This window comes from Scyliorhinus torazame, chromosome 25 (genome assembly GCF_047496885.1).
Source record: "Scyliorhinus torazame isolate Kashiwa2021f chromosome 25, sScyTor2.1, whole genome shotgun sequence".
NCBI classification, from domain to species: domain Eukaryota; kingdom Metazoa; phylum Chordata; class Chondrichthyes; order Carcharhiniformes; family Scyliorhinidae; genus Scyliorhinus; species Scyliorhinus torazame.
The window spans coordinates 32,966,417-32,989,301 of NC_092731.1; the positions used below are offsets into that span (position 1 = coordinate 32,966,417).

At 51.0% G+C, this 22,885-nt stretch overlaps 2 protein-coding genes across 2 annotated transcripts; both read left to right on the forward strand.

The window, feature by feature from the left end:
- Window positions 1–22: 22 nt before the first annotated feature.
- LOC140402466 (biogenesis of lysosome-related organelles complex 1 subunit 3-like) lies at window positions 23–2,289 on the forward strand. Its single transcript, XM_072490281.1, has one exon. The coding sequence runs from the start codon at window positions 170–172 to the stop codon at window positions 749–751; it is 582 nt and encodes a 193-aa protein (XP_072346382.1). The 5' UTR covers window positions 23–169; the 3' UTR covers window positions 752–2,289.
- A 129-nt stretch (window positions 2,290–2,418) lies between these two features.
- Window positions 2,419–4,640, forward strand: LOC140402468 (biogenesis of lysosome-related organelles complex 1 subunit 3-like). The gene has a single exon (XM_072490283.1). The coding sequence runs from the start codon at window positions 2,566–2,568 to the stop codon at window positions 3,145–3,147; it is 582 nt and encodes a 193-aa protein (XP_072346384.1). The 5' UTR covers window positions 2,419–2,565; the 3' UTR covers window positions 3,148–4,640.
- Window positions 4,641–22,885: the final 18,245 nt, after the last annotated feature.

The window sequence follows — 22,885 nt, forward strand, 5'->3', positions numbered from 1 at the left end:
TTGCAGTATCTTTTACATACCTCCTCAAGCGCAAACAATTAATTTCTTTGCAACATTAAGAAATGTATTTGGCCTTGAAAGATGCTGGAGAGACCTCTTCCCTATTTCTCCGACTCCATTAATGCATCGTAAAGTAATGATGCATTCATTCTTCAGGTGAGCACGAAATATGACCAGCACTGAATGCAGGACCATTATTGAGGGAGAGGCGTCTGAGACAGACTCTGAGGAAGAGGTCTACCTCACATCCTCACCACCGGCCAACATCTTACAGACGGGAACCAAAGTGCCCGGCGAAGCATCGGAAACGGACGACGAGGATGAAGACGTCGCAACGGCGGTGCCGGATATCCAGCAGGCCATGCAGCGTGGCCTGCCCCCACTGATAGTCATCCGGGACGGGCAGTCGGACATCCTGACGGCGGTGGAGGAGAGGCCGGCTCTGAGGTTTCGGCACCAGGGCCGGTTCGGCACCCTGCTCCAGCAGAAACTGAGGGAGAGCAACGGGCGCCTTCACCAGAACGTGGAGCACGCGGTGAAGCAGATGTACGAGAGTGCCACCAAGGAGATCCGAACGGCCACCAGCCACCTGAGCAACTCCCAGAACGGCATCATCAATGCCTCGCACAGCATCCGCTTAATTTTGGAGGATTTGAAGTCCGTGACGGAGAAAATGGACATAATCACCGGCTGTAATCTACTCCCTGACATCCAGATTCCCCCTGCGGCAGCAAGGCAGGCCCAGATCTGAGCACGTCTGTCGAAATAGGTGAAGTCTTATTACAAGTGGGGCACACCCCAGGCCTTCTGAAGAGCGAGAGTTTCAGGAAACCTGTGGGCTCCTGACAACTTGAATTACTGCATTAAGGCTGATTGTGGTTCAGATCCATGCTGCAAGCTGAGCTCAGGAATTCGGTTCGAATTTAATTTATATCATCGTGTTATCTGTCTCTGATAGGTCGCCAGATCATGCATATTTCTCACTCGTGGGAAATGCCTCGTACTTAGTGTCGTGCTGAGTTATACTGCTGTGTTTTTACTAATATATCAGGAAGAAAAGGTTAATGCTGACAAACTGCATTTCCCACTGTTTACTCATTGCCTCAGATAGTTGCCACTTAACACATCCTAATAATTAGGGGATTTACATTTCAAAGCTCTCTGTTAATGGGCCAACGGCTAGTGGTGTTGCGTTACAATTCGAGCTGCAAATGTTAACACCCTGGCGCTTGTCTTCCACTGAAATGCTCAAAACCACTCACAGTAGGTGTAACCACAGATCTAATGATGATTTATTGCTGAGTCCCAGACTTAACTTGTCACAGTGAGAGATCGAGAATGAATATTGTGCACACGGACTGTGACATCATGACACAGCTGAAACTGTCTTCAGACATGTTCATAACAAGACTCGCAACGAACCCGTAAAACAGTTTTGCACTTGTTCTTCAGACGGTCGAGTGTTTCTGGGGGCAACAGTATGGCTTCTAAAGTTAATGCTGTTCCCCGAACCCTTCTCTCTCAGTAATCACTGCATTCATTCGGCTGCTGCTGCGTGACATCTATTGCCTGGAGGAGAGCGATGGAGCAGTGTGTTACCCAGGGTGACCAGTGTGTTACCCAGGGTGACCAGTGTGTTACCCAGGGTGACCAGTGTGTTACCCAGGGTGACCAGTGTGTTACCCAGGGTGACCAGTGTGTTATCCAGAGTGACCAATGTGTTACCCAGGGTGACCAGTGTGGTATCCAGGGTGGCCAGTGTGTTATCCGGGGTGACCAGTGTGTTATCCAGGGTGACCAGCACTGTGTTATCCAGGGTGACCCGTGTGTTATCCAGGGTGACCAGCACTGTGTTATCCAGGCAGTGCATGATGTTGGAGCTGATCTGACCATACGCTGTGCAGGGTTCTGCGTCTGGGGGATGTGTGTCTCAGTTGCCTCAGCTTCTTTCCAATAATCTAATGGTGCCAGGGGCAGGAAACAGCTTTTTAAAAAATCAGCTCTTGTCATTTAATACGGGACAGATTGATGCACTATGATCTCTTCCCCTTGACTAATTTGATTCTAATTGACCGGGTTTAAGGTACTGATTATCACGAGTGGAATGAATTACCTCTTAACAACTTGCCAATCGAATCATGTTCTCAGAATTTGTACACTTCACTCCTGCAAGCTGTAAGTTTCATTAAGTGTGAAGTGAATGGGGTTCCGCCCGACATGTTGCCGGAATGTGTCTGCTCTTCCACTGTGATGCTCTTTTGCCCCAATAAAATAAAATCTGCATTCTGATTTTCATATTGGGACACATTTCTAACTATTGTCTTTTGCAAAACCCCAAAATAGATGAATTAAGCTAGCACTGCTTTCTCTGGGCTGTGCTTTCTGTTCGAAAGTGCTTGCAGTATCTTTTACATACCTCCTCAAGCGCAAACAATTAATTTCTTTGCAACATTAAGAAATGTATTTGGCCTTGAAAGATGCTGGAGAGACCTCTTCCCTATTTCTCCGACTCCATTAATGCATCGTAAAGTAATGATGCATTCATTCTTCAGGTGAGCACGAAATATGACCAGCACTGAATGCAGGACCATTATTGAGGGAGAGGCGTCTGAGACAGACTCTGAGGAAGAGGTCTACCTCACATCCTCACCACCGGCCAACATCTTACAGACGGGAACCAAAGTGCCCGGCGAAGCATCGGAAACGGACGACGAGGATGAAGACGTCGCAACGGCGGTGCCGGATATCCAGCAGGCCATGCAGCGTGGCCTGCCCCCACTGATAGTCATCCGGGACGGGCAGTCGGACATCCTGACGGCGGTGGAGGAGAGGCCGGCTCTGAGGTTTCGGCACCAGGGCCGGTTCGGCACCCTGCTCCAGCAGAAACTGAGGGAGAGCAACGGGCGCCTTCACCAGAACGTGGAGCACGCGGTGAAGCAGATGTACGAGAGTGCCACCAAGGAGATCCGAACGGCCACCAGCCACCTGAGCAACTCCCAGAACGGCATCATCAATGCCTCGCACAGCATCCGCTTAATTTTGGAGGATTTGAAGTCCGTGACGGAGAAAATGGACATAATCACCGGCTGTAATCTACTCCCTGACATCCAGATTCCCCCTGCGGCAGCAAGGCAGGCCCAGATCTGAGCACGTCTGTCGAAATAGGTGAAGTCTTATTACAAGTGGGGCACACCCCAGGCCTTCTGAAGAGCGAGAGTTTCAGGAAACCTGTGGGCTCCTGACAACTTGAATTACTGCATTAAGGCTGATTGTGGTTCAGATCCATGCTGCAAGCTGAGCTCAGGAATTCGGTTCGAATTTAATTTATATCATCGTGTTATCTGTCTCTGATAGGTCGCCAGATCATGCATATTTCTCACTCGTGGGAAATGCCTCGTACTTAGTGTCGTGCTGAGTTATACTGCTGTGTTTTTACTAATATATCAGGAAGAAAAGGTTAATGCTGACAAACTGCATTTCCCACTGTTTACTCATTGCCTCAGATAGTTGCCACTTAACACATCCTAATAATTAGGGGATTTACATTTCAAAGCTCTCTGTTAATGGGCCAACGGCTAGTGGTGTTGCGTTACAATTCGAGCTGCAAATGTTAACACCCTGGCGCTTGTCTTCCACTGAAATGCTCAAAACCACTCACAGTAGGTGTAACCACAGATCTAATGATGATTTATTGCTGAGTCCCAGACTTAACTTGTCACAGTGAGAGATCGAGAATGAATATTGTGCACACGGACTGTGACATCATGACACAGCTGAAACTGTCTTCAGACATGTTCATAACAAGACTCGCAACGAACCCGTAAAACAGTTTTGCACTTGTTCTTTAGACGGTCGAGTGTTTCTGGGGGCAACAGTATGGCTTCTAAAGTTAATGCTGTTCCCCGAACCCTTCTCTCTCAGTAATCACTGCATTCATTCGGCTGCTGCTGCGTGACATCTATTGCCTGGAGGAGAGCGATGGAGCAGTGTGTTACCCAGGGTGACCAGTGTGTTACCCAGGGTGACCAGTGTGTTACCCAGGGTGACCAGTGTGTTATCCAGAGTGACCAATGTGTTACCCAGGGTGACCAGTGTGTTATCCAGAGTGACCAGTGTGTTACCCAGGGTGACCAGTGTGGTATCCAGGGTGGCCAGTGTGTTATCCGGGGTGACCCGTGTGTTATCCAGGGTGACCAGCACTGTGTTATCCAGGCAGTGCATGATGTTGGAGCTGATCTGACCATACGCTGTGCAGGGTTCTGCGTCTGGGGGATGTGTGTCTCAGTTGCCTCAGCTTCTTTCCAATAATCTAATGGTGCCAGGGGCAGGAAACAGCTTTTTAAAAAATCAGCTCTTGTCATTTAATACGGGACAGATTGATGCACTATGATCTCTTCCCCTTGACTAATTTGATTCTAATTGACCGGGTTTAAGGTACTGATTATCACGAGTGGAATGAATTACCTCTTAACAACTTGCCAATCGAATCATGTTCTCAGAATTTGTACACTTCACTCCTGCAAGCTGTAAGTTTCATTAAGTGTGAAGTGAATGGGGTTCCGCCCGACATGTTGCCGGAATGTGTCTGCTCTTCCACTGTGATGCTCTTTTGCCCCAATAAAATAAAATCTGCATTCTGATTTTCATATTGGGACACATTTCTAACTATTGTCTTTTGCAAAACCCCAAAATAGATGAATTAAGCTAGCACTGCTTTCTCTGGGCTGTGCTTTCTGTTCGAAAGTGCTTGCAGTATCTTTTACATACCTCCTCAAGCGCAAACAATTAATTTCTTTGCAACATTAAGAAATGTATTTGGCCTTGAAAGATGCTGGAGAGACCCCTTCCCTATTTCTCCGACTCCATTAATGCATCGTAAAGTAATGATGCATTCAAAGGTAAACTGCAAATTCTGGATCTGGTCGGCCAGATAACAGAGAGGGAGAGAATTAGCTCGATCTTTTTGGAGAGGGTTAGTTGGACCACTTCACCGACTCTGCCAGAATCAAAACTGAAACCAAACGCAAGGCTGGGGACTCTGGAAAATATTTCCGTGTGATCAAATCCAATCACCGCCTGTTACCGGGCAGAGCACATCCTTTTGGGCCGATTCGTTGACCTCCAGCCAATCAATCAAACAATCATCACTGATGCCGGCCACTCTGAAATCACCAGTCTAAACCAACACAGCCTTCGGGATTCTTCTGTTTGAATTAAAGATAAAGGCTGCTTACTGGCTGCTTGCCTTAAAGTAAGATTCCACCAATCATCCAAGTCCAAATGTTGAACAGAAAAATAAAAGAAAATGAAAATAAGGAAGTAAACAGGAAGGCTCCTTACATACCGCCCCCCCCCCCCCCCCGCCCGCCAAAAAAGAATGAAACTTCAGGGATGCAAGACATAAATCACAAACACATTTTCATCCAAATGATCTCCATTATGCAGGTTCCCTTCCCAGTCGCTACATTAGTAACTAACCAGCCCTTAAACAAGTGTGACAAAGCATCCACAATCACATCCTTTCCAGGAATATGTACAATTTTAACATTGATCTATTTTGATAATAAGTTCCCTCTATTCCTTCTACCAATCACCTTAAATCTGTGTCCCCTGGTAATTGATCTCCCTGTTCGGGGAAACGGACCTCCCCCTGTCTACCCTATCCAGGCCTCTCCTAATCTTGTACACCTCTTTTCTTTTAAGGAAAATAAACCCAGCCCACCTAATCTTTCCTCGTGGCTGCAATTTTTCAACCCTGACAACATTCTTGTAAATCTCCTCTGGCACTTTCTCTGGGGTAATTAATTGCTGATCTTTATTGTCACAAGTAGGCTTACATTAACACTGCAATGAAGTTACTGTGAAAAGCCCCGAGTCGCCACATTCCGGCGCCTGTTCGGGTACACAGGGAGAATTCAGAATGTCCAATTCACCTACCCTGCACGTCTTTCGGAAACTTGTGGGATGAAACCCACGCAGACACGGGGAGAAGGTACAGACTCCACACGGACAGTGACCCAAGCCAGGAATCGAACCTGGGACCTTGGCGCTGTGAAACAATAGTGCTAACTGCTGTGTTACCGTGTCGCCCATATTATGTCCTTCCTGTAATGCGGTGACCAGAACTGTACATGAAACCCCAGCTGTGGCCTAACCAGCGTTCAACACAGTGCCATCATTACATCCGTGTATTTGCATTAAATACCTTATCCAATAAAGGAAAGCATTCCATGTGCTTCCTGTATTATCTACCCGTCAGGGACCTGTGGACAGGAATTGCGAAATCTCTCATTTTCTCTCCCTCTCTCAATATCCTCCCATTTATTGAGTATTCCCTTGCTTAATTTGCATAGCCTCTCATGTCTGTGGATTGAATTCTATTTGCCACTGTTGTTTAATTGTTGATGTCATTCGAGACTGCACAGCTATCCTCCTCACGGTCCATTTCGTAAAGTCCAAATCATTATTTGATACCACAAACAGCAGGGAACCCCACACTGAGCCCTGTAGAACACCTCCGCAAAATGTTTTCCAAAAACATTTGTCGATCATTACCCAGTGAGCCAATTTTGGACCCAACCCATCACATCCCCCTGCTTCCTCTGGGCATTTACTTTTCTGGCCAGTCTACCATGTATGTGGTACTGTCGCTGGGTCAAAATCCTGGAGCTCTCCCTAACAGCACTGTGGGTGTACCTACACCACAGGGCCCGCAGCAGTCCAACAAGGCTGCTCACCACCACCTTAAGGGCAATTAGGGGTGGGCAATAAATGCTGACCTAGTCAGCGAAGCCCACATTTCATACAATCTACAGCACAGAAGGAGGCCATTCGGCCTATCGAATCTGCATCTGCCCCCCGGAAAGAGCACCCCAGCCTATCCATGTAACCCAGTAACCACACTTAACCTTTTTGGACACTATGGGCAAATTAGCATGGCCAATCCACCTAACCTGCACGTCTTTGGACTGTGGGAGGAAACCGGAGCGCCCGGAGGAAACCCACGCAGACACGGGGAGAACGTGCAATTTCCGCACAGACAGTTGTTCTGCCCTGTATGGAACTGGCTTCAGTTATGTGTCGTTTATTCTTAAAGTACCCAATTCATTTTTTTTTCCAATTAAGGGGAAATTTAGCGTGGAAAATCCACCTAGCCTGCACATCTTTGGGTTGTGGGGGTGAGACCCACACAGACACAGGGAGATGTGCAAACTCCACATGGACAGCGACCCGGAGCTGGGATCGAACCTGGGTCCTCGGCGCAGTGAGGCAGCAGTGCTAAACCCTGCGCCACCGTGCCGCCCTGTGCTTCAGTTTTAACAGCAATTATTTCCCATAACTTGACTCCCTCCTGTCCCTGGGCCATTCAGCCCATCGAGTCTGCACCGGCTCTTGGAAAGAGCACCCTACCCAAGTCCACACCTCCACCCTATCCCCATAACCCAGCAACCCCAACCAATGCCAGGGACAATTTTGGACACTAAGGGCAATTTAGCACAGCCAATCCACCTAACCTGCACATCTTTGGACTGTGGGAGGAAACCGGAGCACCCGGAGGAAACCCACGCACACACGGGGAGGATGTGCAGACTCCGCACAGACAGTGACCCAACCCGGGAATCGAACCTGGGACCCTGAAGCTGTGAAGCAACTGTGTTAACCACTGTGTTCCCTTGCTGCCCGCCTCCCGTAAATGAATTGTTAAAACTGATCTCCAAAACGATCCCCCACTGCTTTTTATCCACTTATCCAGCTTAATTTCCTCAGACCAAATCTAGAATTATGCCCCGTCTCATTGGGCTTGTTACATGCTGGCAAAAAAAAGTTCTCTTGAATGCAGTTTACAGATATCTAGACTCCCTGCCCTTCATACTGTTCGTAGCCTGGTTGATATTAGGGTCGTTGAGGTCCCCAACTATTACCGCCCTATTAATTTTGCACTCAGAAATCTGCCTACATATTTGCTCTTCTATCTCCCTCTCATGATTTGGAGGTCTATAGAACACTCCTAGAAGTATGGCTGCCTCCTTTGTATTTCTCGCTCAACTCAAATGATGTCATTTGATGCTTCATTGAGCACATTATCCTCCCACCTCACACCTGTAATTTATTCTTCAATCGGGCGGCACCCCCATCTTTTTATCCACCTCTATCCTGACTGAACATCCTAGATCCAGGGATGTCAAGCTGCCATTTTTGCCCCTCTTTACGCCAAGCTTCTGTTATAGCGATGATATCTGCTGTCCTCAGGTCATTAGCTTTGTTTGCTATACTCCTTGCATTCAAATAAATACCTTTGAACATTGCCAAATTCCTGTGCTCTGTACACTTTCTAACTGTTGCTTCTTCTGTCAGAGTCTCTCACTCATTCTCGGTCTCCCGCTTCCTGCTCTGAATCCGTCCCATCCGAATCTGTCCTCAGGCTCCCACCCCCCTGCCAATCTAGTATAAAGCCACCCCAACAACACAGTAAATCTCCTTGCAACGACATTGAACCCGGTCCTGTTCAGGAGTAGATCTTGTAGGCTTGTACAAATCCCACCTTCCCAGAACTGGTCCCACGATCGTGGTGGTCAAGCTGCCAAGACCTCAGGACACACCGGCTGGGAGTCGCCAGTCGGTGCTGCGTGTGTCTGACGGCGGGTACGCGGCTTCCCTCCAGACAGGGAATTACGTACCAGCCTGGAACCACGCCCGAGTCCACAGAAGTGCCCGTCTGTTCCAGGCAGGTGGCACACCATCACCTTGAGGGGCAATTAGGGATGGGCAATAAATGCTGACTTTTCCGGTGACACAATCAGAAGAGGAAAGAAAATCGCTGCCCGGCTTGCTCAATGTTTCCTGTTTTATTTTAAATCTGCCATGTTGAACTTTGTCTTTTAATTTATTGAGTTCACTCTTTGCCATGGAGGGGTTTCGTTCTGATTGGCTTTGAGTGTCTGAGTGCTGATGCTGAGTTCAGTCCGAACTGAAATAGTAATTGCGATATGGATACAAAAGCGAAACCTTCCCGCATTGACACTATGATATGAGTGGGGATTGCACCCGTTGACTTTTAAATCCTTTCTTACACTTAATCATAGCCCTGCTCTGCATTCACCCGATCATTGCCTCTTCAGTCCACACTGAGACACTTTAAGTGGCTTTGACAGTGCAATCAAATGTCACTACCAATAATTGGCTCATTTGGGTTCTGCCAGGACCACTCCGCTCTGGATCTCATTACGAATACAGACAGAAGCTCTGAACTCGACCTTGGGTGACTTTGTTTTAAAATTTAGAGTACCCAATTATTTTTTCCTAATTAAGGGGCAATTTAGCGTGGCCAATTCACTAACCCTGCACATCTTTGGGTTGTGGGGGTGAGACCCACGCAAACACGGGGAGAATGTGCAAACTCCACACGGACAGTGACCCGGGGTCAGGATCGAACCTGGGTCCCCAGCATTACGAGGAAGCAGTGCTAACCACTGCCCCACCATGTCGTGTTGGATGCTCTGCTACGTAGATGAACCAACATGGTTGCGAATGGTACAACTCAGTTGCTTGCTGTGAGCTCTGTGCCCTGAGCTGTATCCTGCTGGAATGAGCGGGAAGTGTCGTGTTCCCCGTTTTATAGTGTGTATGCTATTGGCTGTGATGTGTGTTTATTGATTGGTCCATTGATCTGTCCATCAGTGTGTATGTATGTTTGCACCATGATGTTTATCTGAATATAATGACATCCCCCCTTTTTTACAAGAACATGTGCCTATGTGGTCATAAATATAGATGTGTACTGAGTGCAGCTGAATGTGTGTGTGTGCAATATCTACAACATGTACATGAGGCGAAACTATATACATAGGACGGTGTCAGGTGCAACATAGCAACGAGGTTGTACCATAAACAAAACACGTGTAAATATTAAGCATCAAAACGACCTCCTGTAATAACAAAAGAGAAACATATTAACATTGTGGCATAATACGTCAGTGAGTTCAATGTTCAAACAGGCTCATAAGTCCAGCCTAGTAGGTGGGCGACGAATTCGGGTTGACCGCCTCAAGGCTGGGTCAGGATCCACCGGCTGAGGAATGGGCCTGGCCACAGGCGACAGAGGAATGGGCATGGTGGCAGGAAGCTCCACGAAGTCCACATCAGGAACAACAGGAGGGCGTGGCACCGGTGTATGTTCACGTAGCGAGCGCGGAAGCAGGCGAAGAGCCCGGCGATTGCGCCTGCGAAGGGAGCCATCAGGCATGCGAACCAGGAACGAGCGGGGAGCCACGCGTCGGAGAACTTCGGCAGTTGCTGACCAGCCACCCTCTGGTAGGTGGATGCAGACGTTGTCTCCAGGCACCAGGGCAGGAAGATCAGTTGCTCGTGTGTCATGAGCCACCTTCTGCTGAGCACGCTGCTATCGCATCCTTTGCAGTACTGGAGCATAGTTGGGTGTAGGGACCAGAATGGATGGCACAGTGGTCCTGAGGGCGCGACCCATCAACAGCTGGGCTGATGAGAGGCCAGTGGCTAGTGGGGCCGAGCGATAGGCCAGCAGGGCGAGGCAGAAATCCGATCCGGCAGCAGCAGCCTTGCAGAGGAGCCGCTTGACGATGTGAACGCCCTTTTCCGCCTTGCCGTTGGACTGGGGATGCAGAGGGCTGGACGTCACGTGTGTGAAGCCATACAAAGCAGCAAAAGAAGACCATTCTTGGCTTGTAAAGCAGGGCCCATTGTCTGACATGACAGTAATCGGAATGCCATGGCGAGCGAAGGTGTCTTTGCAGGCCCTTATGACAGCGGACGATGTCAAATCGTGCAGGCGTATGACCTCTGGGTAATTTGAAAAGTAATCTATGATGATGACGTAATCCCTGCCAAGCGCATGAAAAAGGTCCACACCCACCTTCGCCCCGGGGGACATCACCAACTCATGGGGATAAAGTGTCTCAGGAGGTTGCACCGGCTGAAACCTTTGGCAGGTGGGGCAGTTGAGCACCATGTTGGCAATGTCATCGCTGATGCCCGGCCAGTATACAGCCTCTCAGGCCCTCCGTCTGCACTTCTCAACCCCCAGATGGCCTTTGTGCAGTTGGTCGAGGACCAGCTTGTGCATGCTGTGTGGAATCACAATCCGGTCCAGCTTTAGGAGGACACCGTCAATGACGGCCAAGTCGTCCCGGACATTGTAGAATTGCAGGCACTGTCCTTTGAGCCACCCTCCCATCATGTGGCGCATCACACGTTGTAGCAGGGGGTCAGCCGCAGTCTCCCGGCGAATACGGGCCAGACTTGAATCATCAGCTGGCAGATTTGCCGATGTGAAGGCCACCTGTGCTTCGACCTGACAGACGAACCCCTCCGAGTCGGGCGGTGTGCTCACTGCTCTGGATAGGGCATCCGTAATTATGAGGTCCTTTCCCGGGGTGTAGACCAGTTGGAAGTCGTACCTCCGGAGCTTGAGTAGGATGCGCTGGAGGCGAGGGGTCATCTCGTTCAGGTCCTTATGTATGATGCTGACCAGGGGGCGATGGTCGGTTTCTATGGTAAACTGGGGGAGACCATACATGTAGTCGTGGAACTTGTCTATGCCGGTTAACAAACCCAGGCACTCCTTCTCGATCTGCGCGTAGCGCTGTTCTGTGGGGGTCATGGCCTGTGAGGCATAGGAGACCGGGGCCCATGACACAGTGTCATCCCGTTGCAGGAATACCGCCCCAATGCCGGACTGGCTGGCATCAGTCGAAATCTTCGTATCACGAGAGGTGTTGAAGAACGCCAATACCGGGGCTGTGGTGAGCTTAATTTTGAGCTCCTCCCATTCCTTCTGGTGTGCGGGCAGCCACTGGAACTCCGTGGTCTTCTTTACTAGGTGGCGAAGAGCCGTCGTGTGGGAGGCAAGGTTGGGAATGAACTTCCCCAGGAAGTTAACCATGCCTAGGAAGCGTAGCACTGCTTTCTTGTCTGCCGGCTGCAGCATGGCTGTAATGGCGCTCACCTTGTCTGCATCCAGACGCACTCCTGACCGGGATATGTGGTCCCCCAGAAACTTTAGCTCGGTTTGGCCGAAAGAACACTTGGCTCGGTTGAGGCGCAGGCCGGTTTTTCGTATCCGCGCGAAGACACGCTGGAGACGACTGATGTGCTCCTGTGGTGTGGTGGACCACACCAAAAGGTGTGTTGAAGATGCACAGCTTCCTGCTGGACTGATCCAGTTGGATCTGCCAAAAACCCTTTGAGGCATCAAGCTTTGTGAAAATTTTAGCCCGGGCCATTCCGCTCGTGATTTCTTCCCTTTTGGGTATGGGGTAGTGTTCCCTCATTATGTTGTTGTTCAGGTCTTTCGGGTCGATGCAGATCCGGAGTTCGCCAGAGGGCTTCTTAACACACACCATGGAGCTGACCCATGGCGTGGGCTCCGTGACCCGAGATATCACCCCTTGGTCCTGGAAATCCTGCAGCTGCTGCTTGAGGCGGTCTTTGAGTGGTGCTGGGACCCTGCGAGGTGCGTGAATGACCGGGGTGGCGTCCGGTTTGAGCCGTATTCTGTAGGTGTAGGGCAGTGTGCCCATGCCCTCGAATGCCTCCTGGTTGTGGGCGAGGAGCGAGTGGAGCTGAGAGCGTGGACCCGCTGCACGAGGTGGAGAACCTTGCATGCCTGTGCGCCTAGCAGGGAATCCTTCGATGATCCGACTATTTTGAAGGACAGTGTGGCCGTGTATGTGTTGTGTCACCTGGAGCTGGCAGGATCCCATGGCCGGGATAACGTTTCCGTTGTAGTCGACCATCTTGCAATGGGATGGCCGAATTGGTGGTCTGACCTTCAAGGCGTAGAAGGCTGACCACGCTATTAGGTTGGCGGAGGCACCAGTGTCCAAACGGAATGTTATCGGTGATCGGTTGACCGTTAGGGTGGCACACCATTCATCACCCAGATTGACACTGTTCACTGGCATCGGCTGGTGGGTCCTGCTTGGAGACACCAGGTTCCTGTCAATGACTGCAACATGGAAGGCTTCCCGGTCGTCTGTATCACTGGTTTGCATATCGTCCGGGTATGACTCGTAGTACGGAGGCTGAATGGTCCGCATGTCCCTGCGAGGCTGTCGGAATTCGGGAGCGTTGGCAGGTTGAGCTGCTCGACAGCAGGCAGCGCAGTGGCCCATCTTGCCACAGCGTAGGCATTGTCTGTTCTTTGCCGGACATTGCCGCTTTAAATGTGCGGATCCACTGTTGCCGCACGTCGTGACGTCATGGCGTTCATTGCGCCACCATGCATGCGCAGTTCGGTCCTGCGTTGAGCGCGCCTGCGCGACACGTCCCTCTGCGTCGACGTCTTTTTTGGCGCGTACAAGCGCGGGAGGCCGCGGAAAGCACACGAAATGGCTGCCCTCGTCCGGGCCGCGGGCCGGGAGGAACTCGATCGCCTGGACCCGGTCGGCCTCGGGGGACCGCTGCCTTGCCGATTCGGCAGCGTAGGACTCCTGCCGTGCCGAATAGGTCACCTGGAATTGGGAGTAGCGGCTGGTCGCGTTTTCATGAAGGACGCAGGCTTCGATGGCGGTGGCTAAGGTGAGGCCTTTAATTTTGAGGAGCTGCTGGCGTAGGGTGCCCAAGGTGACCCCAAAAACAATCTGGTCCCGAATCATGGAATCGGAGGTGGCCTCGTAACCGCAGGACTGCGCAAGGATACGGAGGTGTGTTAGGAAAGATTGAAAGGGCTCATCCTTACTGTGCAGGCGCTGCTGGAAGAGATACCTCTCGAAACTCTCGTTTACCTCGACGCTGAAGTGTTGCTTGAGTTTGAGAAGGACCGTCTTGTACTTCGTCTTGTCCTCAATTTCCGCGAACAACAGGGAGTTGTAGATGTGGATGGTATGTTGCCCTGCCTTGGAGAGGAGGAGGGCGATTTTCCTGGTGTCCGAAGCATTCTTCCTTTCAGTGGCTTCCAGGAAGAATTGGAAGTGCTGTTTAAACAGCTTCCAGTTGACGCCGAGGTTTCCAGCGATTTGGAGCGGCTGCGGCGGGCTGATGGTGTCCATCGCGCAGGATGGCAGATTCCTTAAGATGCATAGGTAGGTCTCACAGTTACTGGCTTCCAATCCTGGCACTATGTCATGTTGGGTGCTCTGCTACATAGATGAACCAACACGGTTACGAATGGTACAACTCAGTTTTATTACTGACAATATTAACATTGGTAAACTGGTTACTGTGGTTCGTTCATTACCCTTGAACCTGTGGACCCAGCCCTAACACTATCTTGAAGAAGCACTCAGCACATGGTGAATATCTGAGTGGCTTGCTGTGAGCTCTGTGCCCTGAACTGTCTCCTGTTCGAATGAGCGGGAACTGTCGTGTTCCCTGTTTAATAGTGTGTATGCTCTTGCCTGTGATTGGCTGTGATGTTGTGTGTGTATTGATTGGTCCGTTGATCTGTCCATCAGTGTGTATGTATGTTTGCTCCATGATGTTTATCTGAATACCATGACACACCGTGCCACCCGACCTCGGGTCCCTGTCTGTGTGGTGTCTGCACATCCTCCCCGAGTGTGCGTGGATTTCCTCCAGGTGCTCCCGTTTCCTCCCACAGTCCAAAGATGTGCAGGTTAGCTCGGTTTAGAACAAATGAACAAAGAAAACTATAGCACAGGAACAGGGCCTTCGGCCCTCCAAGCCTGCGCCGACCATGCTGCCCATCTAACCTAAAACCTTCTACATTTCCGGGGTCCGTATCCCTCTATTCCCATCCTATTCATGTATTTGTCAAGATGCCCTTGAAACGTCACTATCGTACCTGCTTCCACCACCTCCTCCGGCAGCGAGTTCCGGCACCCACTACCCTCTGTGTAAAAAACTTCCCTCGCACATCTCCTCTAAACTTTGCCCCTCACACCTTAAACCTATGCCCCCTAGTAATTGACCCCTCTACCCTGGGGAAAAGCTTCTGACTATCCACTCTGTCCATGCCGCTCATAATTTTGTAGACCTCTATCAGGTCGCCTCTCGACCTCGGTCGTTCCAATGAGAACAAACCGAGTTTATCCAACCTCTCCTCATAGCTAATGCCCTCCATACCAGGCAACATCCTGGTCAACCTATTCTGTACGCTCTCCAAAGCCTCCACATCCTTCCGGTAGTGTGGCAACCAGAATTGTGTGCAATATTCCCAAGTGTGACCGAACTAAGGTTCTGTACAGCTGAAGCATGGTTATGGGGATAGTGCAGGGGAGTGGGTTAGGGGTGCTCTTTCAGAGGGCTGGTGCAGACCTGATGGGCCGAATGGCCTCCTTCTCACTGTAGGGTTTCTATGGGGTGGCAATTAGGCAGGCTGTTTTATCCTGGATGCTGTTGAACTTCTTGAGCGTTGTTGGAGCTGCACTCATCAAACCAAATGGAGAGTATTCCATTCCACTCCTCACTTGTGTGTTGTGGATGGTGGACAGCCTTTGGGAATTCAGGAAGTGAGTTACTCTCCATAGAATTCCCAGTATCTGGACCTGTTCTTGTAGCCATGTATTTATAGGGGTGGTCCAGTTCAGTTTATGGTCAGTGGGGGATTCAGCGGTAATTGAATGTCAGGGTAAGATGGTTCGATTCACTCTCACTGGAGATGGTCATTGCCTAACACTTGTGTGGCACGATTGTTACTTACACACTTGTCAGCCTGGATATTGTCCAGATGTTGCTGCATTTGAACATGGACTGATTCAGTATCTGAGGCGTTGTGAATGTGAACAAGGACTAGGAGTAGGCCATTCAGCCCCTCGAGCCTGCTAATCGATCCACCTCGGCCTTAAAAATGTTCAAAGACTCTGTCTCCACCACCTCTTCAGGAAGAGAGTTCCAAAGGCTCACGACTCTTTATAGGGTCATCGAGGTCTGCAAGCACAGAAAAGGCCCTATGGCCCATCTTGCCTATGCTAGCCCGAGGACATCCACGTGTGCATTCTAATCCCACCTTCCTGCACCCAGTCCATGGCCCTGTAGTTTAAGATGCAGATCCAGGTACTTTTTAAAAGAGTTTAGGGTCTCTGCCTCCACCACCAACTCGGGCAGCGAATTCCAGACTCCCACTACCCTCTGTGTAAAAACGTTCTTCCTCATGTCCCCTCGACACATTCTGTCACTTATCTTCAATCTGTGTCCCCTGCTTCTAGAACTCTCCACCAAAAGAGCTTATTTTATTTAAATAAATTTAGAGTACCCAATTATTTCTTTTCCAATGAAGGAGCAATTTAGCGTGGCCAATCCACCTACCCTGCACATCTTTGCGTTGAGGGGGTGAGACCCACGCAGACACGGGGAGGATGTGCAAACTCCACACGGTCAGTGACCCAGGGTTGGGATCGAACCTGGATCCTCGGCGCCATAGGCAGCAGTGCTAACCACTGTGCCACCGTGCCGCCCCATCCACCAAGGGAACTTGAAGGGGAACTTCCAGGTGGTGATGCCATCCACCTACTGCCTTTGTCCTCTGGGTGGCAGAGGCTGCGAGTTTGGAAGATGCTTTCGAAGGAACCTTGGTGAGTGACTGCTGTGCACCTTGTAGATGATGCACACGTTGGTCAATGTGTGTCGGAGAGAGTTGTCGCGATAAGGCTCTGCTCAAATGACTGATTGCAGGAATGATGGGAAGTTTTTGGTCAACTTGAAATGACTCATATTACCTTCAGACCAATGACCTATTTAAAGGAGAGTTTACAATGCTCAGGTGGAAAGTTTGCGAAACACAAACAGAAACTTGAGTTGACATCTTTAACCACAATATTTGAAGAATGGATCTGTGGTTAAAAGAAAGACGTAATTTGACAGCTTGAAGTAGAACACAAATTTGACATGTCTTTGACACGGATCAGGAAAGTATAAGAATCACGCATCGAAGGATTTTGCTTCAGTGACGACCTAGGACCAACCTCGCATATGCTGGACCCTGAGGGTAGGTTCAGAGAACAAAACAGACCTCCGAGAGGAATTTAGCCAATCAGTTCAATCTACTTGTGCGCTAAATCGCTGGCTTTGAAAGCAGACCAAGGCAGGCCAGCAGCACGGTTCAATTCCCGTACCAGCCTCCCCGAACAGGCGCCGGAATGTGGCGACTAGGGGCTTTTCACAGTAACTTCATTTGAAGCCTACTTGTGACAATAAGCGATTTTCATTTCATTTTTCAGCTGTGAGTCTTGAGTCAAATCTGTGTAAGCGAAGATACCCGTCTCGGGGACTATTCTTGTTAATCCCTTCTGCATCTTCTCTAATGCCCTCACATCCTTCCGAAATACGCTGCCTGATCTGGATGCCACATTCCGTTCCGACTGAGGAGACTTCTGTTTTCCATCTCGCAGCCAGCAGCAAAAAAAGGGCTCAATCTCGGCTTTTGAAAACCTGGCTTCCCAATTACTTTAAAAATAAAAATGTTTGTATTGGTTTTCACAAAGCCTATGCTCCGTGTCTCTACTATGCTTTATCCCCCCCCCCCCCCCCCCACCCCCCCCCCCCCCCCCCCCCCACCCCCCCACCCCCCCCCCCCCCACCCCTTCTGCTCTACTGGTTGCTGGCTCCAAACAGGTCTTGGGACAAGATGGTGAACAGCTCCCACATCCTGTGGAAGCCCTCCTCTGACCTACGGATGGCAAATTTTATCTTCTCCAGTTGGACGAATTCTGACAGGTCGGACAGCCAGCCTGCGGCATTGGATGGTGCCACTAATCGCCAGCCGAGCAGGATTCTTCGGCGGGCGATCAGGGAGGCAAAGGCTCGGGCATTGGTCCCCTCCCAATAAAGAGTTTTGGCTGGTCTCATACCCCGAAGACTGCCACCCTCACCCCCACCACCTTGGGCATTGCCTCGAAGAAGGCTGTCCAGAACCCTACCAGTCTGCGGCATGCCCGGAACATGTGGTCGTGGTTGGTCGGGCCACCCTGGCACCGTTCACATTTGTTCTCCGCCTCCAGGTAGAGCCTGCTCATGTGGGTTCTGGTTAGGTCCGCTCTGTGCACCACCTTCAGCTACGTCAGGCTCAGCCCTGCATATGTGGAGGTGGAGTTTGCTCCGTGTAGTGCTTCGATCCAGAGTCCCCCCCCCCCCCCCCCCATTTCTATAACCAGCTCCTCCCATTTCTCCCTCGAGGGGCCCAGGTGGGCTCGCACCTCTTCCAACAGTCACCTATACAGGTCCCCACAGTTTCCCTTCCCTAGGTCGCACGTGTCCAACAGCTCCTCAATCAGGAGTATCTCGGTACCAGGAGTATGTCATTGTTTCCCTGCGGTGGAAGCTCAACACTGTTTTCCAGGGACACCAGAGTGGGAAGAAGAAGGGGGGGGGTGGTGATGGAAACAAAAGGAGTCAAAGAGAGGAGGAAATGCTCAGAAGAGGGGAGCTACCAGGCGAGTGAGTATGCAAGCTCAGGGAGGTAAAAGGAGAGGGAGGGCCGCGGGCGCAGCTCCTGAGGGGGAGGGAGCGCATGGCAGAAGGTGGGGGGTTAAATAACAGGGTGGGGAGAAGGGGGTAGAGGGTCTGGGAGGGAGGGACGGGGAAGAGAAGTCCACAGCGGCATGGGGAAGGGGGGTAGGTAAGGGTGGGTGTTCGCGGTGGTGTGAGGAGCGGGGGTAGATGGGGAGGGAAGGGGGAGGGTGGAACGCTGGTTCCAACAGCTTGCAGGGACGGCCAGAACAAAGAGGACAATGGCGGCCATCTTGGTCAGCTCCTGGACTAAGAAACCCTGGGGTGCAGGGGCGCGTCCATGTGATGAGTATGGCTGACTCCGTAGTGGGGGTGGATAGAAACACCCCACTAGAATAGTCACCTGGAACATCAGGGGACTTAACGGCCCAGTGAAAAGATTTGCCCACCTGAAAAGCCTGAAGGCCAACACAGTCTTCCTCCAAGAAACACAGCTGAGGGAGAAGGACCGACTGAGGGTCAGGAAGGGATGGATAGGACAGAAGTGTCAAGCGTGGTACGGGATGAGGGCCAAATTGTTCAATAAGAGGACAAACTTTGCAGCGATGAAGACAGTGGCAGACCGAGGGGACGATATGTCATGGTCAGCGGTGTCCTGGAAGGTACTGGTAAATGTGTACGCTCCCAACTGAGAAGACACAGACTTTATAAAAAATACCATAGCAGAAATCCCCGACCTAGACTCCCACCGACTCTTCATGGAACGGGATCTTCAACTGTGTACAGGACCCACGGACGGACAAATCCAGCCCCGAATCAACGAACGATCGGCTTTGGTGAGACAGTAGATAAGGGAGGGTGTGGACCCATGGACACACCCAAGGGAGAAAGAGTTCTCCATCTCCCAAGTCCATAAAGTACAAAAGATTATTATTATTATAGTCCTGCATCGACTTCTTCGTAGTGGGACAATCGGTGCTTCCAGGGTGGTAGGGGCAGAATTTTCCACAATGGTAATGTCCGACCACGCTTCGCACTAGGTGGATGTGAGGTTGGAGACGGGCCGGGCCCAGTGCCCCCCATTGAGGCTGGTTACGGCCCTCTTGGCCGACAAGGCTTTCTGCGAGAGAATGTCACGAGCCATCGATGGATATATAACCTGCAACCAGAAAGGGAAGGTCTCACCCTCCACATTTTGGGAGGCATTGAAGACAGCAATAAGGGGGGAAATAATCGCATGGAGGGCGCTTAGGGACAGAAAGGAGAGGGCGGCTCGGCAACAACTGGTCCACTCCATATTGGAGGTGGATCAGTGACACTCCAGGGCCCCGACCGTGGGACTACTGGTGGAGACGATAAAGTTACAAATGCTCTCCACTGGGAAAGCAGTGCACCAGCTCCGCCAGACACGGGGGGACCTTCCACGAACACGGAGATAAGGCCAGCCACCTGCTGGCTCACCAGCTGAGGAAGCAGGCAGCCATCGGGGAAATAGTGCAGGTAAAAGATAAGAACGGTGGACTAGCCACGACCCCGGACAAGATCAATGATGCATTCGCAACCCACTATCGGGGACTGTACACCTCCGAACCCGAGGAGGGGGGCTTGAAGATGAAACAGTTCCTCGATGGATGAGACATACCAGTTGTGGGGGAGGATAGAAAACAGGGACTGGAAGCGTGACTAGCACTGGGGGTAGTAATGGAAAGCATACTGTCAAGAGGGACCCTGCCGTCCACGCTGGCACAGGCTTCGATATCACTGATCCCCAAAATGGACAAAGACCCGACGCAGTGCAGGCCGTATTGACCCATTTCACTCCTGAACACTGATGCCAAAGTCCTGGCGAGGACTATGGTGAAGCGACTGGAGTGATGTGTGCCAAAGGTGGTCGCAGAAGGTCAGACGGGCTTTGTCAAGGGCAGGTAACGAACAGTGGACACCAGGTGCCTTCTGAGCATGATCATGACCCCACCCAGGGAGGAGACACCTGAAGTGATCATCTCCCTGAACACAGAAAAGGCCTTGGACAAGGTCGAATGGAGGTACCTCACTGAGGTACTAGAACGGTACGGGCCAGGATTCATCACGTGTGTGAAACTACTGTGCAGTGCTCCCAAGGCGAACATACGGACGATCACCACCAGCTTTGGGTACGTTCAGCTACACTGAGGCATGAGGGTGCCCCTTATCCTCACTGCTATTTGCCCTGGCAATCAAACCACTGACCATCGCCCTCGGATTAGCGAAGGAGTGGAGAGGCATCCAGAGAGGAAGCAGGGAGAAGAGCATATCGCTCTAGGTGGATGACCTGCTCTTCTACATCTCGAACTCCCTAACCAGCAGGGGAGGAATAACGGACCAGCTGAGAGAGTTTGGAGCCTTCTCGGAATAACACCCAATCTGAGTAAAAGCGAAATATTCCCTGTGAACCCACGGGGAGTGAGCCAGAGCTGGGAATATGTATTTCAAGCTGGCCCAAACCAGATTCCAATACCTGGGGATCCCGATAGCCCACACTGGACATGGATGTACAAATAGAGCCTGTTGACCTAATGGAAGGAACCTTCTTCACCAACTTGGGCAAATCAATTCTGGCTTTTGTGTGGGGAAAAAGAATCCTAGGACCTGAAAGAGCGTCGTACAAAGAAGGAGAGGCAGGGTGGGAGGGCGGGGGGGTGGGGGGGGGGGGGGTGGAGGGGCCTAGCCTGCCTCCCGAACATCCAGCACTGCCACTGGGCGGCCACTGCAGAGAGAGTACGAGGCTGGGTCAAGGAGCCGGGAGCAGAGTGGAAGAAAATGGAGGAAAGGCCCTACACGGGGACATCACTCCGAGCACTGGCCACGACCGCACTCCCATTCACCCCATCCAAATACTCTAAAAACCCGGTGGTAGTGGCCATGTTCAGAGGGTGGAAGTAACTAAGACGGCTCTATGGATTTGTAGCAATGTCCGCCATGGCCCCCTCCTGTAAGAACCACAAATTCACCCCGGCGAAATTGGACGCCTCTTTCAAAAGCTGGAGACAGGTCGAGGGGACACTGACAGTAGGGGACCTATATATAGGCGGCAGGATAGCAACCCTGGGGAAACTGACGAACAAGCTACCGCTCCCAAAAGGAACGAGTTGCGATACAGGCAACTGATGAACCTCCTCCACAAGGAGACATCAACGTTCCCCCAACGACCAGGACACTCCCTACTGGACATACTCCTACCTGCAGGCGAACTGTGGGACGGAAACAGTGCCGACATGTGCTGGGAAAAATGGAGGAACTCTGCACGGTAATAGGGGGAGATTCTGGTTGAGGCACTGCACAGGGCAAACCTCACCTCCTCGTGTGTAGAGCTGAGCCTAATGCAGCTAAAGGTGGTGCATTGGGCGCACTTGACAAGAATGCACATGAGCGGGTTGTTCCCAGAGGTGGTGGACAAATGTGAACGGTGCCAAGGAGGCCCGGCCAACCACACCCACATGTTCTGGTCTTGCCCCAGACTTATCGGCTACTGGTCAACGTTTTTCGAGGCCAAGTCCAGTGATGTGGGGTGAGGGTGGAGCCGTGCCCAAAAGTGGCGGTCTTCGGGGTATCAGAACAGCCAGATCTCTTCACAGGGAAGGGGGCAGATGCCATAACCGTTGCCTCCCGAGTCCCCCGTTGAAGAATCCTGCTCGGCTGGAGATCACAGCCCCACCTAAGGTCTGACCTATTCCTCAAATTGGAAAAAAATAAAATCGCCATCAGAGGGTCGGAGGAGGAGGGCTTCCACAGGACATGAAGCAATTTAGTAATTTACCAACCTGTCTGGGGTCCTATTCATAACAATAAGAGAAAGGGGGTGGGGGCTGGACTGAAATCGACAAAGAAGGAGAAAGGGTGGGGGGATGGGGGGGGAGCAGGTGAGTTGGGGAAGGGGCAGGGGAAGGGTTCTAAGTAGGAGGTGAGGACACAACCCAGAACACAGGTTGAATAGTGATGGAAAGGTGGGGAAAAAGTACTCGGAGGAGGGGAGGACAACCCAGGAAGGATTCCCAAAACAGCAACAGGAAGCCCATGCCTGGAGGACCACAATGTTAACAAGAGGGGGAGAAGGGAAGTGGGGGGGGGGGGAGGGGGGAAGGGGGGAAGGTTGTGCGAGGGGGTAGGCCCTGATACAAAGGGGGTTTGTGTCTGCATCAGTGTTTTGTTCTGTCTTGTTGTTTTGCAATATTATGTCTTGTATAAAATGAAAATCCGAATAAAAATATATTTTAAAAAAATATTCTGATTGGGGCCATCTCAGTGTTTTGTATCGATTTATCACAACTTCAAGTAGAATAAATGGGTTTCTGTTCTATCGAATTATGTCGAATTATGGAATAGTTGAACTCAAGCACGGTAGAGTTAAACACGTGGATGCAATGGTTGACACTGCTGCTTCATGGCGCCAGGGACTCGGGTTCAATTCTGACCTTGAGTCACTAACTGTCTGTGCGGAGTTTGTATGTTCTCCGTCTGTCTGCCT